At 42.4% G+C, this 25,053-nt stretch overlaps 2 protein-coding genes and 2 non-coding genes across 7 annotated transcripts in view; all 4 read right to left on the bottom strand.

The window, feature by feature from the left end:
* SUPT16H (SPT16 homolog, facilitates chromatin remodeling subunit) overlaps positions 1-6,499 on the bottom strand; it is a 40,654-nt gene extending 34,155 nt beyond the window's left edge. The window contains exon 1 of the mRNA XM_039245229.1: positions 6,348-6,499. Within this exon, the coding sequence (XP_039101160.1) occupies positions 6,348-6,413 (66 nt within the window). The 5' untranslated portion in view covers positions 6,414-6,499. The remainder of the gene's footprint in view (positions 1-6,347) is intronic.
* A 1,150-nt stretch (positions 6,500-7,649) lies between these two features.
* The window catches only part of CHD8 (chromodomain helicase DNA binding protein 8), a 61,438-nt gene continuing 44,034 nt past the window's right edge, over positions 7,650-25,053 (bottom strand). For 3 of the 4 annotated variants that reach the window (XM_039245155.1, XM_039245158.1, XM_039245156.1), the window contains exons 15-38: positions 24,676-24,819; positions 24,191-24,446; positions 23,408-23,618; positions 22,962-23,157; positions 22,310-22,477; positions 21,672-21,851; positions 21,413-21,523; positions 20,897-21,093; positions 20,496-20,695; positions 20,235-20,415; positions 20,054-20,143; positions 19,694-19,797; positions 17,916-18,045; positions 16,810-16,885; positions 16,293-16,347; positions 15,864-16,071; positions 15,010-15,218; positions 14,199-14,918; positions 13,814-13,965; positions 13,215-13,517; positions 12,277-12,390; positions 11,907-12,086; positions 11,433-11,549; positions 7,650-8,628 (exon numbers count right to left, since the gene is read on the bottom strand). In XM_039245155.1, the coding sequence (XP_039101086.1) occupies positions 8,062-8,628; positions 11,433-11,549; positions 11,907-12,086; positions 12,277-12,390; positions 13,215-13,517; positions 13,814-13,965; positions 14,199-14,918; positions 15,010-15,218; positions 15,864-16,071; positions 16,293-16,347; positions 16,810-16,885; positions 17,916-18,045; positions 19,694-19,797; positions 20,054-20,143; positions 20,235-20,415; positions 20,496-20,695; positions 20,897-21,093; positions 21,413-21,523; positions 21,672-21,851; positions 22,310-22,477; positions 22,962-23,157; positions 23,408-23,618; positions 24,191-24,446; positions 24,676-24,819 (4,869 nt within the window). In that variant the 3' untranslated portion in view covers positions 7,650-8,061. The remainder of the gene's footprint in view (positions 8,629-11,432; positions 11,550-11,906; positions 12,087-12,276; positions 12,391-13,214; positions 13,518-13,813; positions 13,966-14,198; positions 14,919-15,009; positions 15,219-15,863; positions 16,072-16,292; positions 16,348-16,809; positions 16,886-17,915; positions 18,046-19,693; positions 19,798-20,053; positions 20,144-20,234; positions 20,416-20,495; positions 20,696-20,896; positions 21,094-21,412; positions 21,524-21,671; positions 21,852-22,309; positions 22,478-22,961; positions 23,158-23,407; positions 23,619-24,190; positions 24,447-24,675; positions 24,820-25,053) is intronic. The other variant, XM_039245157.1, reaches the window with a different exon arrangement.
* On the bottom strand, positions 12,588-12,676 carry LOC120240516. The gene has a single exon (XR_005530643.1). It is a non-coding gene; the product is annotated as a small nucleolar RNA U6-53/MBII-28 (small nucleolar RNA).
* Positions 17,354-17,463, bottom strand: LOC120240515. Its single transcript, XR_005530642.1, has one exon. It is a non-coding gene; the product is annotated as a small nucleolar RNA U6-53/MBII-28 (small nucleolar RNA).

Here is a 25,053-nt window from a genome sequence, read left to right as displayed (position 1 = left end):
TAGGATATACGGGACCCAACATTGTAAAGTCCCAAGTTCCACAGGCCTGGAGAACAAGCTGTACAGACAGAGCGGGGAATGGTGGTGATGGTTTTAAAAAACAACACAGAATGGGGGCACCTGTGTGGCTCAGTCAATTAAGCATCCAGACTCTTGATTTCAGCTCAGGTTATGATCTCACGGTTCATGGGATTGAGCCCCACATCAGGCTATGCACGGACAGTGTCGTGCCTGCTTGGGATTCACTCTCCGTCTCTCTAAAAACAAATAAATAAACTTAAAAACAAAACAAAAACAACCAACAACACAGAATTTTTGGTTGAGAATTTTATTCTCAAGTGTGAGAATTTTAAGTTTATTTATTCTGAGAGAGAATACACATGGGGGAGGGGCAGAGAGAGAGAGGAGACAGAGAATCCCAAGCAGGCTCCATGCTGTCAGTGCAGAGCCCATGCAGGGCTCGATCCTACAAACTATGAGATCATGACCTGAACTGAAATCAAGAGTCAGACTGTCAACCAACTGAAACACCCAGATGCCCCAAGTGTGAGATTTTTAAAATAAAAGATTGAGAAGGTTACAATAGGCCTGAAGGAAAAAATTAGGGCTAGAGCATTTTAAAAAGGAGAGAAACTTAGGCAATCACTAGTGTCAGGAAAAATGAACAATTGTAGAGAATAGGAAAGGTAATTGTACTTTATTACTTCATCCAGCAGTGAAAGTACCTACATGAGCATAAAAATGTAAATTGACTACTGATTTTAATAAAAATTGTGAAAAAACTTATCAAGAGGGCTGGATATGTGATAAAGCAAGTATAATAAAAATGTCAATTGTTAATGTAGGTGGTGGGTACACAGGTGTTCACTGTAAAAATCACTTTTCACTTTCCTCTCGGTTTGAAATTTTCCATAACAATGTTTCAGGAAGATGTTTATTTTTTTAAATTTCAAAAAATTTTATTTGTGTGTGTGGGAGCGAGAGAGAGAGAGAGAGAGAGAGAGAGAACATGCATGGGGTAGGGGCAGAGAGAGAGGGAGACACAGAATTCGAAGCAGGCTCCAGGCTCTGAGCTGTCAGCAAAGAGCCCAATGTAGGGCTCGAACTCACAAACCACGAGATAATGACCTGAGGCAAAGTTGGACTCTTAACTGACTGAGCCACCCAGCTGCCCCTGTCAAGGAGAGATTTAAACAGTATCAGGAGGTAGGGAAGTAGGAATGAAGTGTGACAGACTACAAAAGTTAAATTTAAATCCTAAGCTACCAAAACAAGGCAACAGTTACTATCTAAAACTGACAACTCAAGAAATAAAAGTATATACACAGTATTTCAAAACATGAAGCAGAAGGGGCGCCTGGGTGGCTCAGTCGGTTAAGCATCCGACTTCAGCTCAGGTCATGATCTCACAGCTCGTGGGTTCGAGCCCCGCATCGGGCTCTGTGCTAACAGCAAGCTCAAAGCCTGGATCCTGTTTCAGATGCTGTGACTCCCTCTCTCACTGACCCTCCCCTGCTCACGCTGTCTCTCTCTCTCTCTCTCAAAAATAAATGAAACATTAAAAAAATTAAAAAAAAAAACCATGAAGCAGAAGAACTACAATAATTGCTTCTGGGTCAGTTGACTGGTTTTTAAGGTTTTTAGGACTACTTGGTCTTTAAAAACCTATGTATGTATTACCTGATTAAAAACAACTTTTAGAGTGCAAAGTACATATAGATAATAAAGAATAAGTAGAAACTGTGAAGGTGGTATCAGAATAATAAAAGCTGGGGAAATACCATGGCAGAGGAACAACTATTTCCCTTCGAACCAAGTGGGTAGGTATTGCATTAAAAGAGGAACCATTTTTGAAGTCCCTGATTATAGTCAGGATATAATGTACCATTCAAACCAAGACAATCTGGAGATTAAAAAGGTGTGCCATTAAGAATTACATAGGGACAAGAGGTGAATAGTACCAGGAAAGGAAGAACTTATGGTCACCTATATGTAGTCTGGACAGAAGTCTCTTCAAACCAAGTAAGGGATGCACGAAAGCTCAGAAACTGTCACCATCGTCCACTGAGCACCTACTACATGCCAGGCACGACAACTGGTAACCAGGGATAAAGACTTATATTAAGAAAGTCAGTAATGAGAGGAGACTATAAAAGTTGAGCATGCAAGAATAAATGAACCCCAACCTGCTCAGGCATTTACTTCCATCTGGCCTCCTCTTCTTGACGTCAAGGGACCCACACATTACTTAAGCCTTTATCTACCTCACTCAAGATAAAAGAGCCATAAGAACAGAAATGGGTAGAAGTAACCCAGTATCTTGCTGAAAGAAGTATGGGAACTGTCTGTATTTTAAAGAACCCTCCTAAGCCATAGAAGGGAACTGCTTACTTTTGGAGAACAATCCAGAACAAGACACTTGTCCATGACAAAAATAGGCAGAATCAGAAAGCGGCTTCCAGAGAGGCATGGACGCTATAGCATATAGTTTTCTCCAAGGACACAAACTTTTTTAGGGTTAGAGCCACCCACCACTTCCATCCTGACTGGTGGCATACAGACAAGTGAATGAACACATTGGACTGGCTTTCCTTTTGAAAACAGTGGTAAATTCTAACATTTTACAGAATTCGTTTGGGATTCTGTAGGCAGATGACTGAAGTCAAGGTTCATACCAGGATGCCCTAAGAGGGAGGTCTCAAATGGGTTACAGGTGTGCCTGGATATTGTTTACCTCAGTTCTCAAAGCAGCTGAACTGCAGAATGGGGACTGACCTCCTTCACCTCTTACCTCACGCAGTACTAATCATAGTACCTGGTTAAAAATGATCACAATCCTGAAAAGGCTGGGAGCCCTGAAAAAGGACCCAGTTAAGTATGCGGAGAGGAGAAGCCCACAGGCCAAATCTCATGATCCACCGCCACCCCCTGGAGTCTTCTAGCAGAAATAGACAAGGGCTGCAAATGCTTGCTGCTCGTGGCAGTTCCGATCTAAAATAGAAGAGGCAGGAATGGACTAGACTCCAACATCTACATACAGTCACAAAACAGCAATATGTTTTAGTCGCTATGAAGATCTCCTGTTAAGACTTTTGACTGAGCTGATTTTCTCATCTCTAAAATGACATTATTTACTTACTAATGTTTTGGAAATTTCTACTCCAACAGAAGTGTGTGATGCTATTTTTAGACATAAATTAATGGAAATGTAATCAATAAATAATGTTATTTGCAGTAGTCTCATAACGTGCATTTAACCCAAACTCAATTTGCAGATAAGTGAGATCAGGAGCCACATTAGCTCCTGTTCTTAAACAAACAAACAAAACAAAACATGGGGAGCCTGGGTGGCTCAGTCAGCTGAGTGTTGGACTCCTGGTTTCAGCTCAAGTCACGATCCCAGGGTCGTGGGACTGAGCCCGACGTTAATTCAGCGTGGAGCCTGCTTGGGATTCTCTCTCCTTCTGACCCTCTCCCCCACTCATGCTCTCTCTCTAAAAAACAAAACAAAAAAAGGTTAGTAGCTTTTTGCATCTCTGTTCCTCTCTATGGCTGAAGAGAGGTGAAGCCACCACACACAACCACACGGTTCTGAAAAGCTTATGCTTGTAGGTATTACAACAAAAAAGTGGATGTGGCAACCAACTAATTTTCTGGTTTGTGAATTTTTGTCATAATGGATATTTCTTTGAAGATAGGTGTGGACAACACAAAACTTGGGATTTGTATAGTTAACTTCAAGTTATTCCCGCATCTCAAGGCTAGTTTTCTTACTAAAAAAAGGAAAAACTGTGAAAAATATGTATACCATGCACCTATATATTCACTGTCCTTCTGCTACAGCTAAGAGAATAAGCAACCAGAATTATCCCACACACCATGATCTTTGCTTAGGCAGGTCAGGATGAAAGTACTGTAACCTAGAAAGGCTATGCTTGCAAAAAGGAATTCTACAGGTGGGTTCTGGGCAAAATTATTAAAATTTATAGTTATAAGAAAGTATAAAGTTTACTCAAGTTAAGATTTTCATAATTTGTCACAAATTTTGCTAATGAGTACATTTTTATATGGAGTTGGCTCATAACTCTACCTAATACCAGATCTTATTAACATCTAACATACCTCTTCAAATGATGTAAGTAGGAGAGTCAGGATAAATTTTAATGATTTTTGAGCACCTGGAGGGCTCAGTCCTTAAGCAACTGACTTCAGTTCAGGCCATAGTCTCACAGTTCGTGAGTTCAAGTCCCACATCTTGAGCTCAAGCCTTGCTTTGGGTGGAAATGAGCCCCACTTTTCGTTCTCTCCCTCTCCTCCCTGCCCTTTGCTCACTTGTGTCCTCTCTTTCTCTCTCAAAAAACTCGATTTTTGAGGAACAGAAAATAAGGGCCAACAACTTAACTTTCCTGGATTTAAAGACTGTCACTTAATATTATTAAGTTTGCCAATCTGTCTTTAGGCCTCAAATTTTTCCTAGTCTCATGCTTTGCATTTATCAATCATGTAATGGAACACTAACTAAATTAATCTTAGCTTTTAAGAATGATCTAGAGAAGATGAAGAATAATCTGATAAACTCTGAATCACTGGGACTAGGAACAACCTACACATCAAAAGTATATAACTTCAGGGTCTGTGAGTGGAAGTACACCCTTGTACTTATTAACCTTTGGAAAATATTGCAACTTTCAGAAAGTTTTTTTTCCTTTTTTAAAACACATTTTTCTTTTTTTCACTGTATGATTTTTTAATGTCTATTTTTGAGAGTGAGCTAGAGCAGGGGAGGGGCAGAGAGAGAGGGGGACAGAGGATCCAGAGTAGGCTCTGCAATGACAGCAGACAGCCAGATGCTGGGCTTCAACTCACCAACTGTGAGATCACCACCGAGCTGAAGCTGAATGCCCAACCAACTGAGCCACCAAGTGCTACCCCCTTTTTTCACTGGAGAGGGAGAGAGCGCAAGTGTGTGCGCAAGCAGGAGGGGAAACAGACAAAGGGAGTGAGAGAATCTTAAGCAGGTTCCATGCTCAGGGAGGAGGAGTCTGTCACAACCCTGGGATCCTGACCTGAACTGAAATCAAGAGTTCTATGCTCAACGGGCTGAGCCACCCAGGTGCCCCAGAGTTTTTCTAACGTGGATTATTAAAAATGTAAAAGTAACTGTGAAAACATTTGATAGAAATTAGCCAATACAAAATCTTAAAAATGAAACTATGTTCAGCATTTTTCTTAAAGTCCTTATTTTCATAAAAATGCAACAAAGAATCCATTTTATTTTCAATTATCTAATGCATTTATCTTCAAAAAAATCAAAGACACATTAACCTTTAATATGAATGGCAGGGAACTCACCAATTTTAATAGCTTAGTGTTTAGGAGGTGTTTAGTTTAGTTGCCTTTCAAAAGCAATTTACAACGCCGAAATCAGAGTTGATCATTTCTGTCAGGACGTTTTTCAGGTTTTAAAAAGTCTTTATTAGTTTTAGCTTCCCCGGATGACAGAGTTCAGAGGCCAGACTTAAGCTAGACAGCTCAGTCCGCACCACAGGATGCAATCAAATGTATGAATTGATGAATTACTATCATAGAAATAAATTTCAATCGTGGACGTTTCTCAAGCTGCAAAACTACCCAACCTTTAAAACACTGGAGACTGCAACAGCGCTTTTCCTCAACACGTGCCCCGGATACTCTTCTAAAGAGGAAAACTAGTGAGGTTTTAAGCATCACATCGTTTTTGCATTACTAACGCTTGCAGGTTTTCAGCATTAGGGTTTCTGTGTTAGCCACAGCAGGGCCTAGATCATGAGACAGTTGCGCGTGAGCAATATATATATTTTTTAACTCCAGCAAAAGCCCCGCAAACGATAAACACGAAGAGCCGGATTCATATCTTGCTAGCCCCTCCATTCACCCTTTACGAAGAAGGCTGCAATTCTGGCGGGACCTGGGGCGGGATACTCTGATTCTGGAAGGACAGAGGGGGAGTGCGTGGGTGTGTATGAACACCGCAGCAGGGGGGCAGCAAGACGTGATCACAGAGTGGGAGGGAAAGATGCTGCCTCTTCTAGGGCGGGAAGAGACTGTGAGAGGAGGCTGTTATGCATGACGGGGGCCAGCACGCGGGGAAGATGGTGGTGGCTGCAGGGCAGGGTGATTGCGGGGGATTCCCTGTTCCGGGGCGGCGCTGGGGGCGGCCTGCGGTGAATGGTCCTGCAGCAACTAAAGGGGCGCGACACTGAACCCGGGAATTCCCGACGGAAAGGGAAAAAAGGGCGCCGAGAAACGGGGTTATTATGGGATGGCAGAGGGGGGCTCCCCGGGGAAAATTACGGGATCTATCTCACCCGCCAATTGCTGTACAATCTCTTCACTCGTCGGTAATAAGCGTCTTTGTCCAGAGTCACAGCCATAGCCACAGACGCCGCTCCTGCTCTGGTTCCGAGAATCACGCGAGGTCCCGGATCCGCCACCCGCTCTCGGCCCCGGAATCCCGCACTCTCCCAGTGACCCGGAAGTATCGACCTCAAAGATGCCCTTTCCGCTTCCGGGTCCCGACAGCGCTTGGGTTTGGGTATTTTTTTTTTTATCCTCTCTCCGGAGGTTACCGGAAGAAGAGGAAGAAACACAGTGGGAAATTAACAAAACGTGCAACACCAAAAAGAGTCTAGATTTTCGCGGGGTTTTCCTGTCAACTTAGCAACAGCCGCACGCAAGGCGACGTCATCACGTGACGCTCCGCCCCGCCCTTACTCTCAGCCCGGCTGCGATTTGCAGGAGCTCCGACTTTGGCCGGCTGCAGCGGCGGGGTACCGCGAAGGAGGCGGGAGGCCCGCGGAACCTGCCCCGCCCCACACAAGCTGCCGCGCGCCGCTGCGAAGGCCCCACCCATAGACAAATGCAGGGGAAGCGGAAAGAGCGGGAGCTGGCGTGGGAAGGGAGAGGGAAGACTGGGTGCGTTCCTCTTCTAGAAAGGGTAGGGAAGCAAAAGCCTTTTGCAGCCCCTGGGCTGGAAGGATCCTTGGTGGCGGGACTCTGGGTCTGAGGCTCTGGGCATAAACAGACAACAAGCCGAGGAGAAGAAACCCACCCTACTGACAAACTATGGTGAAAGGACCTTGCCTTAGAAAGGGAAATGAAATGCCCAGGCTTCATCTGGGCGCTGGGATGGTCGCTGGGATGGTCGGGGAAGAGTTGCAGGAAACAAAAGGCTTGAGGGGCTTCACACAACCCAATTACTCCCCACCCCCGGGGGCTCAAGTTTCTAGACAACGTTCCTTCCAGTCAGCCTGTCCCCTTCCCGCAGTCCATGAAGTGACACCATTCTTTTATGGCTTCCCCAAAGCACCGATATTTCAGTTAATTCCAAACAAAATGCACATGGTTCCTTGACGAAATTCTTCCTTCTCCTTTCTTCTAAGAACGTGGGAGTTTGAATCTGAACATTTGGCTACTATTTACCCTAAATAATTGCCTTTCCTTTAGCAGGCTGGACTACACGTAACATAAGTAGAGAGGACTTGTCCGTCCTGTCGAAGGTAACTTTGTATGAACGATAATGAGCTTATAGAAACGGTATTGAAATTACCCATCATGAGTTCAAAATTAACATATTGGGTTTAAGCAAATATAGAACAAAAGGAAGAGTGGAAAAGGATTAACTTAAATTTATTAATGCCAAGGGGAAGGAAGGTAACAGTTCCTGACCCTCCAGCTGTATCCACAGTTCGGCCAGGAACAGGCCCTGCCAGAGGCTGGGGCCAGCGCTACATAGTCTGTGGTTAATGGAGGGGTTTAGGGAGGGGTGAGCACATCAGCTGCTCTGGTCTCCTTTCCTTCCCCAGAAATGAGGAAGTGGTCATGTATTCTTTTAGGAGTTCCCCCTGCCCACCCAATCCTCTCACTTTTGGAAGCAATCAGGTACAAGTTTTTTCCTTTTCACCTCCTGGAGTCCTGGGTTTCCCCACAGCTCCCCTGCCCCTCCCACTTTTCCATAGTCCAAGGGCCAGAGTAATTGAAAATAACAGCAGCCACCCAAGCAATGGGGACCATGCTGGGGCTTCAGTCATCAGCATCTTCGCTCGAGTCTGAGTTGGCTGGCATCATAGGATCATCAATGAGTGAGAAGTCCCTTTCTGAGCTATCATAGCCCTGAGATAAATCATCATCATCATCTTCATCCTCATCGTCCTCGTCCTCCTCAGGCTGCAGTGGTGGCAACCTCAAGGCAGTACCAGAGGTGGTAGTGGCTGGTGAAGAAGGGAAGCCAGTGGCTCTCAGGCCTGGATGGTGATGGTGGTGATGGTGGGGGTGGGGGTGGTGGTGGTGGTGATGAAGCATGGTGCTGGAGTCTACATGAGGGGATGATGCCGCACCACCCATCACAAACGGCATAAAAGGCAAAGATGCAGAAGTGGCACTGCTGTGACCCAGAGATGACATAGACTGCAGGCCACTACTGCTGTGTTGGAAGGTATTATGCAGAGATAGAGACCCAGTGCCTCCACCCTGCATCAGGGCCATCATCTTAGAAAGGTCTGGTCGCATCCTACGGGCCCGCTTCTTGCTGCTGTCTGGTGCAATGGGCCCTGGCAAAACCCGGTTGAACACAGTTTCAGCGTGGTGACCCTAATAGGAAGGAAAAGAAGATGGTAAAAAGAAAGGATAAAACAAGCACAGTCAGATAAGGCCTGATGGTAAGAAGGAAGAGGAGATGCTGGATGTAGCTGCTAGAGGCAGCTAAGATGAAGGGGGGCACCTGGGTGGCTCAGTCGGTTAAGCGTCCGACTTCAGCTCAGGTCATGATCTCGCAGTCCGTGGGTTTGAGTCCCGCATCGGGCTCTGTGCTGACAGCCAGCTCAGAGCCTGGAGCCTATTTCAGATTCTGTGTCTCCCTCTCTCTCTGACCCTCCCCTGCTCACGTGGTCAATCTCTCTCTCTCTCTCAGAAATTAAAAAAAAAAAAATTTTTTTTTTAAAAAGCGAAGATCAAGGGATTGATACTGATACTCATGAGAACCAGAGTTTTCTTTTTTCCAGGACTACATTGTATCTTTATTCCACCAGACAATTTCACAGATGCTTACATCTGTTAGTAAGGGGCCTGAGTAAGCCAGTGAATCAATCAGTATCTGCACAGTATACTGAAGGCAGGTTGTTCACATGATCTTATCATGTCAAATGCAGAAACTATATTGATATTTACAAAACTATCGCTCATTAGCACAAGAGAATGTGGTAAACTAAAGACAGGTCAGGTTAAAACTTTGGGATATCTATGGGGCACCTGGGTGGCTTAGTCGGTTGAGGGTCCGACTTTCGTTTAGGTCATGATCTCGCGGTTCGTGGGTTCGAGCCCCGCGTCGGGCTCTGTGCTGACTGCTAGCTCAGAGCCTGGAGCCTGTTTCAGATTCCGTGTCTCCCTCTCTCTCTGACCCTCCCCTGCTCACGCTGTCTCTCTCTCTTTCTCCTAGAAATAAATAAAAAAATATTTAAAAAAAAAAAACTTCGGGATATCTAGAACAACAAAAAGATTGTGGGTGGCTCCTAATGAAATTTAACAGTTTTGTTCACATTGATTAAAAAAAAACCCATCTGCTGCATTTTAAGTCACTTCTTCTAAATGTTCTAACTGTAACCTTTAAGTATACTGAAGCTGGAACTTATTACTTCTAGTGCCTCTGCTTTGCTAGACCTAAGTACAACACTGAGTAACCCGGCATTAACTCATAGTTGGTGCTGGTGTCTCTGCACTCTATTTACCAATCTAACACATGACATGGGAATATACCTTTCTGATTCAGAGAGATAAACATCTCAATACTCCATATTTGTATAGACTTAAAATATAACTGTAATAGTGCCTAAACTCCCGCAGTGTACGTACAAGTAATAATGCAGTGCTAGATATACCATCAATTCTGTTTGCATTAAAAATTCTGTACTAGTCATATTATGATTTTCTGTGACTCCCTAGGATCTTTTCTTTCTTAGACTTATCAATTGATTATAAAGAAATAGCAAAATACTGGAGTTAAAAATAGGTAATACCAAAGGAAAAGCCTTTCTTATAGGCTGCTCTGTAATATTAAATTCAAGACAGAGAAGGTTACAGCCTTGTAGCCATCACCCTCACATATCAACCACTGTGCTTATTACACTCTTGGTCCCATGGAGGCTAAGAGGAAAAATTAAATTATTCTTTGATGGCCAAAAACCCTTATACAAAACCACTTTTACCAATATAAAAAAAAGTCTCATAAATGCCCCTCACAAATTACTATAATGTGCAAAATAATGATCTCAATGTGTTAAGTGCAAAAGATACATACTGTTTATTTGGAAATCAATTTTGCTAAAGGATACATCGTGTTTTTTACACATATATATACATATATATAAAGATGTATGTGAAAGATGAAAATGGGGGATGATTAGATAAAGGGAATACACAAAAGTACTAATCATTTTAAATGCTTCCCAAACAAACCATGATTTAGTATGTTTTAAAAAATACAATTACTGCCCAAAGTAAGGCAAACTGTAGAAAGAGAAACTTTTACAGTTATATTTTGGTAGAAAGGATTATTGGCACTTAATCTACCAAAAGGCCTGTAACTGGGATAAAAGCATAAGTACATTTGAAAATAATGTAACAACCAATGTTGTTGTTTTAAACTATAAAACACGTTTTCCTTTCCTTTTTCCATTATTGGCATCATTTTCAGTGATTCTCAAACTCTTCCATGTTGGGAAATGCTATGATTATATTCCTTAGTAGCCCCCAAGTCCCTTCTAAAAGAAACAGAACCCTGGGGCTCCTGGGTGGCTCATTGGGTTAAACGCCCGGCTTTGGCTCAGGTCATGATCTCGCGGTTCATGGGTTCAAGCCCTGCATCAGGCTCTGTGCTGACAGCTAGCTCAGAGCCTGGAGCCTGCTTCAGATTCTGTGTCTCCCTCTCTCTCTGACCATCCCCTGCTCACACTGTCTCTTTGTCTCTCAGAAATAAATAAAACATTAAAAAGTTTAAAAATAAATAAAAGAAACAGAATCCTAAAACTTTTAAGAGATTTTCTGCTCCAATACCCTTAACTTTTCAGGATGTGCAAACTGAAAAGGTTAAAGGATTTGCCAAAACTCCCTCAGTCAATCAGCAGAAGAGCAGAAGGCTTTGACTCTTCCAACACATCTTACTAATTCTTGTGTTTTAATACGTCTGACATGCTAGGTACGTTTTAGAACTTTATGCTCTTCTAGAGATGCCAATACCAAAGGACTAAAAATACCAATGAAATTACTCTGATTTTCTGATTGGTGGACTGAAGATAAATTTTTTTCAGAGACTGGAAAAAAGGTAAGTAATGTAACATCAAATAATTTCTCCAGTCACATCTAATGCGGGAACAGAGTGGTAATGCCTCAGTCTCACTCACCTTTTTCCCATTCCTAGAGTTAGCTGTCTGGACAGGTTCTACTCCCAAACAGTTCAATTCTGCCTTATTATTTTTTTTACATCTCTGCCACTTCTGTTTTCGGCGATCCTCCATATACTGAAATAAAAAAGGATCAGTCATCCTAGAGGAATATCTTCTGTGGGGTAATTATTAAGGTACTAGAGTCTAATTTGACAATAAATGCTTATCGCATGGCTAAGGAAAGGATTAGTCCTGGTGGAAAACTGCTATTAGGCTGATCTCTCTGCCCAAAATCAGGTGATTAGATAATAGTTCAACAGTAAATATTTGCCTAGTATTTAGTTTACTTTGTGAGTTGGGAAGACTGGGTACTGTTATTCTTACTTGGCAGATAAAGAAATGACGACATAACGTGGCATGCTTCCTCCGTCTCACACAGCTTAAATACCAAGGAAATGACTTTAAATCTTGCTGGATGGAACTGACACTCACCGCTAGAAATCGCGGATCGACAGCGAACTCTGGATGACCCTGTAACCACATCTCCAGTTCAGCCCGGCGAGGGGCATCCTCTCCCACCAGCAAAGTACCATCCACCTTATTAATGACAGGGATCCGGGTCTCCAGGTCCACATCAAGGTGATTAGGCTCTTCCATGCACTCCACCTCCAGCTGCAAACCCAGAATCCACCCTCATGAGCACATACTCTTCTTTGGGGCAGGGAGGGTGGGGGAGTAGAGGCAATGGTAGCCATAAAATAATTCTAGTATCTGCTAGTCCCTTAATCCCAACTGACTTCATCAATTAGTAGATTCAAATAAAAAATATCTAATCATGTTAAAGACTTTGTCTATCACTCACCTCAACTAGCTTCTTTCTATTTCCCTTCTTCTTATGAAATAGAGGATGTCCATCTCCCATTACTCCATTAGCCATCAACTTGTGCTTCTGGAATGTTAACTTCAGTCCTTCCTCCTGAGAAGACAACCCACCCACCCAAGATGTCATATGGCACGTTTTTAAAGTAAATATTAAGCTTTGGGGATCTTGGGTAAGGGTCATTCTCTGGCTCAAGGATAAGAAAGAAGGTCCATCTGACTAAAAGGTAGAAATTAGAAACATAACAAAACTTATATACTTTTCCCTTAGAAAGATTTTGTTTCTTGACCTAGTGCCCTCAGGTAGTTGTAAGAGAAGAATTTATCTCAACAACACCCCCTACCTGGTGTCTCAATATTAGCATGGCAAATCATCAGAGGAGCAAAGTCCTGGTAATTCCTAACACATACTTGGAGAAATTTTTCCTGTTGAGTTTCAATAGGGAAGAGGATCAGGAAACAAATTTCCCATTTGTAAAGTAACACTGATTTAATTTCAGTAGGAATGATTTCTTATTTCTAACTTAATAAGGCCCATAAATACTTTGGTGTCATTTTAACAGCTTTCCCACAACACGAATTCAATTTTTAAAAACTAGGTTTCTAGGATCTAGAAACAAGCCTCCCAAAAGAACCTTGTATCAAATTTCTTTCAAAAATATTTGTTTCAAAATTTTTGTTTCAAAATATTCAAAATATTTCAAAAATATTGTTTCGTTTCATCTCGTCTTCAGGAGATAGAAGTCAAGATCCCTTCCTTTACTGCAATGACTTCTCAATGGAGCTGTGTGAGCTCTAATTTTTTATCTCCTCTCATTTTTAAAGTTAGCTAACCAAACGAGTTTAGTATCCTGTTAGTGAAGTAGTTGGCAAAACTACAGCCTCATTCCCCACTTCCAAGTGCCTAAATGCTGAGCTTACATCTTTGATCTGAACTGTAAACTCCTTTTCATCCATGCCTCTGCGAAGTTTCGTGAACTGAGCTGCTGCTGTGGTGACTGCAGACACTTCCTCCTCTGCCATGGAAGCCGCGCTGCTACTTCGTGGTGTGGGGACCGGAGAGTCACCATATTCTCCTGGAGTCAAGGAGGGACTATCTAGCAAGTGGTTGCCTGGGCCTAAAATTCCTCCTGTTACCATCTCCTGGCTCCGGCGGCTAGAAGGCCACTTCCCTGAGAGTACAGCCTGGCAGACGAGGTCAATACGGTTTATAAGGACACGATCCTGAGTGGGGGAAAAAGAAATCAATACTGGTTTTAGGGCCTGAGAACCAGCTACGTGATTCTGTGACAAACAATACTGCCACCATTATCAGAATGGGTAAAAATCACAAGACAGAAGGAGAGAGAGAATAGTATCAGATCCCTATGTCAACTGGGAAGAGTTTCATTTAAAAAAAAAAAAAAAAAGCAAACGTGTAGCACTAAATATAATTAAAGAAAACCAGAACCATCTGTTCTTGTTCCCCGTTTCCATTACACTGTATTTCTAGACCATATGTTCAGGAAAGAGGCTATTACCTTGGGCCACTCAGAGGCTCTTTGTCTTTCTTGTAGCAGCAGAAGCTCAGGGGTCATTTGTTCTCCATCTTCATTTGGGAATCCATCTTGGGACATGGTGAGGGACAGGAGACTTTCTTCATCATAGAGCTTTGAGCGGGAGCGGTCAGCAGCTAGAGAACATACAGAATGTGAGCAGAGATGGAAGAAGAGTTATATATAAATGGACTTATATGGGCTTTAAATAAAGGCCCAAAGAGTAACAGATCTCTTCTGGTGTTCTATCAAATCCAAATCCAAATCTCTCCCAAAGGATGCATGTAGAAAAGAAGGGAAAGAGTGAGGTGAGGGGAGTGGAGAGGTGGGAAATGGGTAAAAGGACCAACAGCCTGTCACATGCACTCACTTAGCTTTTCTTCCTTCTCGTCCTCACTCTCATCAGTGCTGGAGCTGGAGCTGGATGAGGATGAGGAAGAAGAGGATGATGGTGACAGCTTGCTCAAGTCCAGCTCAGAGTCTGAATCATCCTCATCCTCCAGTTTGACTGGTGGAACATTCCGGGAAACCAGAGGGGTAGTATCAGAGGGGGCTACTCGCATCTCATAGTCTTGTGGGGTTGGTCGGCTCCTGGCCACCACCTCATGCTCTAGCTTTAAAGTCAGACTCTCCAAACTGGGGACCTGGGCGGCTGTCTCCTCGGGTGGCTTTTCAACAGGAGCCTCTGGGCGCAGGGGCAGTGGTGAGGCAGTGCGCGAGGTATACTGCTGGTGTAGCAGTGGAGTAGAGCAGCGTGACAGGGGTGGAGCTGGTGCTCCTGCCTGATGGTTCTGCATATAATTCATACGGGCAGCCAGAAAAGAAAAGTCTGGGTCCTGCATGATGTTGCAGTCTGTTTGGCTCACCCCATGGCGGGCTGCCCCTCGCAGAAGCTCCCCATCATGCCGAACAGGCTCCCACCATTTGGGCAATTCAGGACCTGGAGGCTGACATAATGCCAGCCGATCTTCCAGAAGGGGATGGCATAAAACTTGTTCCCGTAAGCGCCGAAGCAATTCGATACGGTAAAGAGTCCGTGAGGCCCTCTCCTCAGTGATGGGTTCAATGAACAGATTAGGGTCCGGGGGCTCTGCAAGAGATAGGGCCAGACAGAGAAATGAAGCAAGCTGGTTCTGTTGCCCTCCATCCCCACTCACTCAAGACTCTCCAGTCTTGTTTACCATCTCCAGCTGCTGGGGGAAGGCGGCACACTTGGCGACACATGGCCACAAAGCCATGGAAGTACTTGGTAAGGCTTTCGTCTGTTTTTTTGTCCAGTCGGGCAAAAGTACGGAAGCGATCCCAATGGAACTGCATGGTATCAGGGTCATATTCCACACCAAAGGTAGACACCACCCGATAGAAATCGGTTTGTTCACGCCTTGTCCATCTAAAGGGAAGAGGAATTAGACAACAGTGATCAGTAAAACACAGAGAAGGGGCGCCTGGGTAGCTCAGTAGGTCAAGTGTCCAACTCTTTATTTTGGCTCAGGTCATGATCTCACAGTTTATGAGTTTGAACCCCACATCAGGCTCTACACTGACAGTGTGGGAGCCTGCTTGGGATTCTCTCTGCCCCGCTCCCCTCATTCTCTCTCTCTCAAAATAAATAAATAAAACTTAAAACAACAACAACAACAACAACACAGGAAAACCAGTTATTTCCTAGTGTGGCTTAGAATACCTGAATAAACAAAAATTGAAAGTAGGGACAAAAAAAAAAAAAAGGCCCAGAAGACAGCAGAAGACGGAGTTAAGAGGTATTCTATAACACGTAAGAATTTAAGAATAGCAAACTAAGGGAAAAAATGATGTAGGCAAATAAATGAGAACGGCCGCATTAAAGACCTCCCTAGGAGTCGCGAGGTTATGCACACAACCAAGGTTTTTTGTTGTAGAGGAATAACAGTTAAAGGCAAAAGTAAGTGGTCCCTCTAGGGAATTCCAAATAGATCCTTCCTAAGATGCTTTTCAATATAGACCCATAGCTGAAGGTAAGCTTACAACTTGGCCCAAATTCCTAGCCACACTTTACCGTTGCTGTTTTTCCCGTCGCGCGATTTCTTTTAGCTTGAAGGCTGCCTCACAACGCCGTCGTCTCCGGTCCCCTCGTTCTGCAGCCTCTATCTTCATCTGTTCTCTCTTGTAGCTGCGCTGATAAGCTGTTACTAGGCGCCGAAGCCTAGCAGTCAGAGCAGAACCCGGAGGCCAGAATAGGTGGCCTGGTTGCTGGGTCACCTGGGCTGTGGGAAGCCAAGTAGCATAAATAGGAAGTACAGGAAAGATAGTAGAGATAATACCAGTATTTGAAGCCACCCAAAAGAAAAGTTCTTACAAATCCCAGGATAGGACAGTGCTCGCTTCGGCAGCACATATACAAATCCCAGGATAGGACAGAACTCAGTTAATAATTCCCCAACCCACCACCCCACACAAAATTGTACTAGTTGACCTAGAAGTTTACCTTCATCTCCATCAATCACTGAGATCTCCTCATCCATCATCATCAAGGGATCGCCCTAGAGAAGGAGATCCACCCCACAGGATGGAGGGGGAGGGAAAGGGGGAGGGTTGGCACTCTGAAATCACTTTCTTAGAGTCCTTTTATGGCACCAAAGGGATCAAGAAAAATTCCTAATGAACCCTCACAAAGAAATGGAAGCAACTAACTCATGGAATAACAAAGTAAAACCTGAAAAATCAGTTGTTGTTAATGGCTTAAAAATTAGGGACTCAAGAATTTTGCAGTCAAATAATATACTTCAATATCCAGCTTGGTCCCACCTCCTACACAAAGCTATCCCTGACCTCCTCCCCCAGCTACTGTCACAATCCTTTCCATTAAACCTTATATTCTGAAATGGTAGTTACTTTCCATTTTGTATTATAAATTAATCGATATATTTCAGGATCCAGGGAATGGGAGAATACTTAACTACTAAGTAACAGAGAAAAGCTAGACTCAAAGGAGAATTCCTCACCTCATCATCTTGTTCTTTCGGGGGACCCTGGAGTGGTTTGTATTCAGGATCTTCACAATCCTTATCAAAGTCAACCCTAAAATTATCCAAAGGCATGAAAAAAACAAGAATGTATCTTCTCTATGAAGAATTTAGGATGAAGACCTAGCCAAACATCTGATCCAGCATGAAAAAGTCTTTTCTTTCATGCTCAAAGGAATAGCAGCCAGGTGCTAAGCTCTGAGTAGGTTAGGTACAGCATCCAACAGGACGAAGAACTGGGAGAAACTGACAAATTGCTTGCATTGACCAGCATATTTCCTTTCTCTTGATGGCCTTTTTTAACTCTTTACCCATTCTTCCCCTCCTTCCTATTTACTTTTATTACCATGTTTGCTTGTTTTACCTTGCTCTACTGAGTACAAGGGTGACATAGTACATGATTTGTAATGAATAACATACCCAATTTCCTTCCAAACTAAGGTTGTGATCATTAAAGGTAAAACTCTCAATTGCAGGAGAGTGCATGGCATGGTATTCATGAACAAAGCCAACCACTGAACATGCCCCTCAGGTCTCCATGTGAGAAGTTTTGTTAAACTCACTGGCACCCAAACCAGGGCAACACTGCCCTACCTGGTGACTCAGTATTAGCATGGCAACTCATCATCGAGGCATGTATCCAGAAGCTATGCCTGTATGTGCCAGCTATCACTGGGAGATGATAAACCAGAGGTAAAATCTCCTGAGGCTATACCACATAAGTGGTGTAGTAGAGCTGCATGGCTATTATCTTTCAAGAGAATCAGTTGTCCTGTCAGCTACTGCGACCACACAGAAAAGCGTTGCAAGAATACTGAACAGAACGTCAAATAAGTCATTTAGGAGTATGTTAATTTTCACCCTTAGGGGCATCTTATGACAACGTGTAGTTTTAACCTAGTTTATGGAGTCCTTTCTGCTGATCCCACTCTTTGTTAAGAATGTATCATTAATGAGTATAACCACCATTAAGAATACTAATGGGGTCAGTCAAGGCTACAGTTATTTTATCTCTTAGCATAAGCAATTAATGGGCTTCATGGGGTAGACTCAGAACTTCAAAAGAATTAACCACCAGTGCTTACCCTTCCACTATGTCTGAGAAATTATCCAATACTCGATGTTCTGCTGCAATGGCTTTGTCATCTGGTCGACCAGCCTTTTCCAGGAAGCATAAGGCTGGATCTGCCCTCATAGTATTGTATTTCTCATAGCCTAGAAGAAAAAGGGACATAAGCTGAAGAAAATAAGAGATTAATTTTGCCTAAAGGGTGCTGGGATAATTGAACTACTGATGAGCTACTACAAATGAGCTACTTTGTTCATAATAGAAAATACTAACTTGGACAGCTATTGGGTTATATTACTACATTTAATATTTCTATAGTAATTTAGAGTCACAAAGAGTTTTGTTGTTAGGTAAAAAAAACAGAAATTTAATCAGACTTTATAAAGAAGGGTAAAAAATTTACATAACTGGTAATTTTTCTATTATCATTTTTACTACACAGATGGGAAAACTAAAAAAGTAAAATGATTTAGGGCTAGGTCACATTTTCAAATGAAGGACAAGAAACACCTGCAAACAAACAGGCAATGAATGTCTGATGAACAGAGAATGAATGAATAGTCCATGAACATACTTGAGGATATTTGGACTTTTCTAAACCTCCTTGTCTCACAAGTAAATCTAAGACTAGAAAGTGATCAGTTTTTCTCATCGCATTAAACATCTCAAAAACATGTTGATTAGACATCGTTACTTTTATGTTATAGAAATATACAGAAAAATACTTTAAATTTCTTTTAGGTTTATTTGAGACAGAGAGCAAGAGCACAGGAGTGGGTGAGGGGCATAGAGAGAGGGAGAGAGAGAGAATCCCAAGCAGGCTCTGCACTGTCATCACAGAGCCTGATGCGGGGCTTGAACTTACAAACCATGAGAGATCATGATCTGAGCTGAAACCAAGAGCCTGACACTTAACCTCTGGAGCCACCCAGGTGCCCCCAGAATAGTGTGTGTATGTGTGTGTAAATACACACACATACACACACACACACACACACACATTTTTAAAAAAAAAAAAGGTGGTATTCTAATTCACTAACTCACTGGGCTGGAAGTTAGTACTCACTGCTTTTCATACCTACGATTTGTTGTTAGGCAAGACTGAAAAGGGAGTACTCTTTCTTTTTGTACTCTATTTTGTTTCTCTGTAGTTCATACCTTCATTAGAGTGACTTGTTGAACACTTAAAACAAATGGGATGTTATATAAGTAGAACAGTTTCATACAAATCAAGCATGCTTATTATTAGTAGGAGCGGGCATATATTACCTCCCCTGATCTGTGGAAGCTGAACTAAGATACCACGACGTACAAATTGATAACACTGATTAGAGAACAGATGGAAGACTCCCTACCTTGGGATTTAACTATCCATCTGGTCTTTTTGAACATCTATTTACAGGAACAAATTGCTGTGCTCTGGATATTTGAGAACTAGTTTCTTATTCAAATATAATTTTATTGAAGATCAATCAGATAACTCAGTTACTGGCCATGAGCATTTTGTGGTACATGTTCCATCTTTGGACATCAGTCTACAAAAGGAAATAAATAGACTAAAAAAAGGTACCTATTGGGACACCTAGGTGGCTCAGTCGGTTAAGCGTCCGACTTCAGCTCAGGTCGTGATCTCACGGTTCATGGGTTCAAGCCCTGCATTGGGGTCTGTGCTGACAGTTCAGAGCCTGGAGCCTGCTTCAGATTCTGTGTCTCCCTCTCTCTCTGACCCTCCCCCATTCATGTTCTGTTTCTCTCTGTCTCAATAAAAAAAATTAAAAAATGAAAGGTACCTACCATGCTTAAAGACTCCAATGAGCAGGGACTTGTCAGCCTCACTGTCCCACCATGTTGTTGGAACCTCCAGCTGATCCACTACTGGGAACCATATGTCAATCTCACTAAAGGTATAAGAGAGCAGAGTCAGCACAGCAATGCAGAAAATTAAATGACAATCCTTGGGAAGATTATTACAGGTATCTCCTCTTATTCATTAATTTAAGAGCTCATGGATCTGCCTATGTCCTTCCATTAGCATCAAGTATCAAGCACAGGATTCAAGATTCAGTTATCTCATAGATAGCACAGAATGAAATATATAAACCACTCTTTTCGGGTATAAGGCAAGGCATAAAGAAAAATATACCAAAACTTTACCTGGCAATGGCACCCCCTAACACCTTCTCTGCCTGGTCTCCAATAACCTCCTGCCTTAGATAATAGAGCATTCGTACCCGCAACAGCACCCTAGAAGTGAGGGAAGAAGAACTGGCTCAGTAGTAACACAGTAACTTTTGAGGTGGAAAATGCTTTAGTCTTTGCTCATGTCCATCCTTACTTGTTACACTGATGTTTCAAATGCTTCTTATAACTCTCATCCTGAAACAGAGTATCAGGATTATATTTCCGGATCCAATCGGCTTTATGTATATCAAAAGTGCTTTGTGACTTTACTTTTTTCCCCTTGCGTCCACGTGGCACAGGGATAGACAGACCTGGGAAAGGGGAGACATTAAAGACTTGGATTGAGAAAAACCCTTGGACCTGAAAAGGATTAGGTGATCTACAGAAAGATGAACAGTAAAGAGATGATAATCACCTGAATGATTCTGCAATTCTTTTGTCTTGCCATTTTCAGCAGGGCTAATCAAGTCCCAAATGAAGCCTTTGATATTTTCATCCCCACGATAGTGTAGAAGACAGTAAACAAGGATGGCCCGGCAAATTGTCTCCACATCTCGTTCAGTCATACGTCGCTTGAAGCGTCCATGAGACAGGATATCTCGCCACCGCCCCCAACTAGAAAAACAGAAAATTGTGTTAATATTTTTCTGGGGACTCCCAAAAGGCTGGAGATAAAAAAAGATCTGGGGAAAACATGGTAACAGAATAAAGTTTTTCCCATTATCCCCTTTTTGGTCAAGCTTCCAATCTGAAAGGGAAACTGAGTGTCTAACAGGATGGAAATCCACTACCTTTAATGGCAAGATGGGTTCTTACCCATACACCAAGAGATGCTTTTCCACCCGGAAACAGTCAGTGCGCCCATAGGTATGATGACGGTCATGTCGGCGAGATCGAGGCCGCTCATCATCTTCACTTTCCAAATCTGAGAATTCCACTAGGTCGTCATCTTTCAGGGTGCTGAAGTGCCGGGTCTGTTTTCGTACTCTAGGTGTGTCAATCACCAAGTTATTCTATACAGAAAACAGAAGCAGAAGAGTAACTCTCTTCATGATACGATTGTGGGAATGGAATTAAGACAATTATGGATTGAAATAGCTTTGGATATAACATCTGTAGAAACTTTTTTAGGACATGCAAAATAATCTATAGGGACTCAGGAAGCAAAAGTTAAGTGGTAGATATCTAAGTCATTTTCTGGGGCCTCCTATGCAAAAAGTTTTTATGATGGCTCTTATATATAATATATCATAAATGAAGACCAGCATCAAAGAATCAGAGCAGCTACAAAGGCTCCTGAAACACTGCCTCCCTAAAGAAAGGGAAGCTTACCTTGCTGTTCAATAGATCCATGTCCAGATCAGCCTTTTTGGCCCACTTTTGCCAAAAGTTGGGGTCATCCAGAGAAATATCAGTCCTATTTTCTGAAGCAACAAAGCTTGCCTAGTGAGAAAGGAGCAAAGTAAAGTTGACCACAACCCTTTTTTTGGGCAATGGGAAACCAGTTAATTATATTTAAAAAATGTATTTAAATTCTAGAAAATCCTGCTATACCTCTGCTTCTTTAGTATTTGGCACAGACAGAACATACCTTAGCAAAGGTAGAACCCTTTCCTTCAGACTCAATGGTGATGGTTGTGGTCCGTCTTAACAAGATCTGGTCAATGTCTTCTTCACAAAACTTGGAGCCCTCATCATCTTCTTCCATTATGGCTGCATATGCTCCTTTTCTTAAGAGATCTTCAATCTCTTTCTTGGAGAACTGCTGGATCTGCAAAATCCAACAGTAAGAAGAAAAAAATTACTAAGAATATTATCTATCATATCGTAATAACCATATCATAATGACTTAGTCCATTATATTTTAAGAAGTAAGAATTGAGAATCTGAGGTGCCTGGGTGGCTCAGTCATTTGAGCTTCTGAGCTTCAGCTCAGGTCATGATCTCACAGCATGTGAGTTCGAGCCCAGGTCAGGCTTTGTGCTGACAGCTGAGAGCCTAGAGCCTGCTTCAGATTCTGTGTCCCCACCCCCACTCTGCCCCTACCCCACTCACACTCTGTCTCTCTCTCTCTCTCTTCCAAAAATAAATAAAAACATTAAAAAAAAAAAAAGAAAAATAAGAATTGAGAATCCAAACATGGTGGTGAGATTCCTGTGCAAAAATAGCTTTGCCTCCCTCTATGGCTATGACCTGCTACAAATGTATCCACAGACTATGGGGACTCACTCCAGTAATGTTGCCATCCCGACCACTCATGGACTGAAGCACAGCCTTATCCAATCCCAACTTGAGGCTAGCTTTATCAAACATCTCTCTCTCATAAGAATTACGAGTGATGAGACGGTACACCTTCACAGCTTTGCTCTGCCCAATTCGATGACACCGTGCCTGGGCCTGGTTAAAAAGAAATGGAAAAAAAGGACAAAGATAACATAAAATTGGGGTGGGGAGGACTCAAAATACCAATTCACATCTATAAAGCAGCCATGAGATCAACTCAAAACCAAAAGTCAATTTCAAGATGAAATGACTGCCCCACCAAGTACACTAGGAGTCAGCAAGCTACAGTCTACACAGTCACCTGTTTCTGTAAATAAAGTTATACTGAAACACAACCCCACCCATTCATTTACATGTTGTCTATGGCTGCTTTTGTGTTTTAAGAGCAGAGGTAAGTAGTTACAACAGAGACAATATGGTCCGCAAAGCCTAAAACATTTACTTAAAAAGTTAGCTGACCTCTGATGGAAACTGCCACCCTTAAACTAAGTAAACAATGCCAGACTCTTTGCAAGACAAGTCTTTCTAAGAGATCTTGATCCTGTTGAAAAACCTCTTACATTAGGTGGTTCCTCCCTAAGACAATGATTTCCTCTACCTGCAGGTCATTTTGGGGATTCCAGTCTGAATCAAAGATGATGCAGGTATCAGCAGCTGTGAGATTAATACCCAGTCCACCAGCCCGGGTGCAGAGCAAGAAGACAAAGCGGTCTGAGTCAGGCTTGCTGAAGCGGTCAATGGCTGCCTGTCGAAGGTTACCTCTGACTCTCCCATCAATACGCTCATATAAGTACCTGTGTGACAATCACAGAAAACAATTTAATTGGTTAGGCAGAAAAAAAGACCAAAAAGGCAGACTGGGATCAAAACTAGTATTTCCATATCTTTGGTTGACCAAAACCTTATCAGAAAGTTGAGAGTGAGAATCTAAAATACTTCCTTTATTCCAGTCCTGGCTGACTTTAATTACACCCAGACCCTCCTACTCTTTGCAGCTTTTCGAAGCTACAGTAAACACAAGGCAAGGGAGAACTCTTTTCTCACCTTCTCTGAATTAGATAATCCTCTAGGATATCTAGACAGCGTACCATCTGGGAGAATATCAGAACCTTATGGCCACCAGCTTTAAGTTTTGGAAGTAACTTGTCAATAAGAACCAATTTGCCAGCTGAACGAACCATGGCCTGCAAGTGGAAGTCATGAGGTATAATATGGCAAGCTTCTCGAAATTCTGTCAGGATTTTTTCTTCTGCACCTGCCAAAAGAAAAATCAAACTTGATAGTGAGACCCAGAGAAACATGCTAAGGCTGTAGTTTACTTAACTGAGATAAGGATGCCAAGAAAAGGCATCTGACTTGAGATAAACATTTTTCTCACACAGAATTTCAGCACTCAAAACATCCTAAATCATCTTCAACTATGTCATACAAAATATTGCAAATCAAGTAGGGCTTAAGATGGTATCTGGGTAAAACATACACAACTATGTGGACTAGAACTAGGACAGTACATGCAAACAACTATTACCATCCCACTGGCATCCAAATCAGAAACTGCAAAATGGAGTACCAGTGAGGACATTTCTCCAGAGAACAGAATGACTTGAGTTCTTGTTCATGAAATTCTAAACAGCAAATTGCATATAATTTTCAAGATATACAGGATGAAGGGGGAAGAACTAGAGAAAGACATTCCATATAAGAGTTGCTTTAAAAGAAGATCCTCCTTCCCTCCCCAAATTAGACTGAATCAGTTCCTGAGGAGTATCGTTAGAAAGGAAACCCAGGCGACAGAGGAACACAGGTATTCTCCAGGAGCTCTCTCACCATTGATGAGATACGGGTGGTTGCAGCATTTGCGCAACTCCATCATTGTATTGAGCAGATTAGGCATGTTGGTATGACCTGCTCCTTTGGAGAGGAAGGAGAAATTCTTCTCCAAAATAGCCCGGTAGTATTTCTTCTGGATGTTGGTCAGCTCTACTTCAATAATAGTTTCCTGTTTGGGTGCCAGGTTTTTTTCAACATCCTCTTTGAGTCTCCTCAGCATCATTGGCTTGAGAATGGCCTGTAGCTTTTGAACCTGTGCCCAATACAGAGAGAAAAGAAATAAAACTATGAGGGCAAACATGCTTAGTTACATGGAAACATGAAAAAATTCGAGAGTTTTCCATTATGAGAAATGTAGATTTTGCCCAATGCCACTAGTGACGTAGGCACCAGGCTGTAGTTCAAAAAGGCCCTTGCGGCCTATGACAGTAGACGCGTGCCTACTACAAACTTTACCTTTTTTGTCCAGATACACTTCCTACCTGTTCCTCTGTCTTGAGATCCCCAAAGTCCTTGAGGAACTCTGATTCTGAAGGAAACTGTGAAGGTTCCAAGAAATGAAGCAAGCTAAACAATTCCTCCACCGTATTTTGCAATGGTGTTCCTGTGAGTAACACTTTGTGTTCCTAGAAATGGAGAAAAGAAAAAAATTATAAAACTCAGAAAACACGAAGGACTTCTGGGGTTTTCTATTAAGTATATAACTTTAGCTTTAATTTCTTTATCTGTAAAATTATGGGAATGGGCCAGATTACTATCTTTTCTTTCACTCTTGCTCTTTCTTTTGATAAACATAAAACGTTAAAAAAAAAAAAAAACCTTGACATTTAACAAGAATTAACTTAAACATTATGATTATG

The sequence above is a fragment of the Hyaena hyaena genome, unplaced genomic scaffold (assembly GCF_003009895.1).
Source record: "Hyaena hyaena isolate Hyena2069 unplaced genomic scaffold, ASM300989v1 scaffold_256, whole genome shotgun sequence".
Taxonomy (NCBI): Eukaryota; Metazoa; Chordata; class Mammalia; order Carnivora; family Hyaenidae; genus Hyaena; species Hyaena hyaena.
Note: the sequence above shows the minus strand (reverse complement) of the source record. Positions and strands in the feature narration are given on the sequence as shown.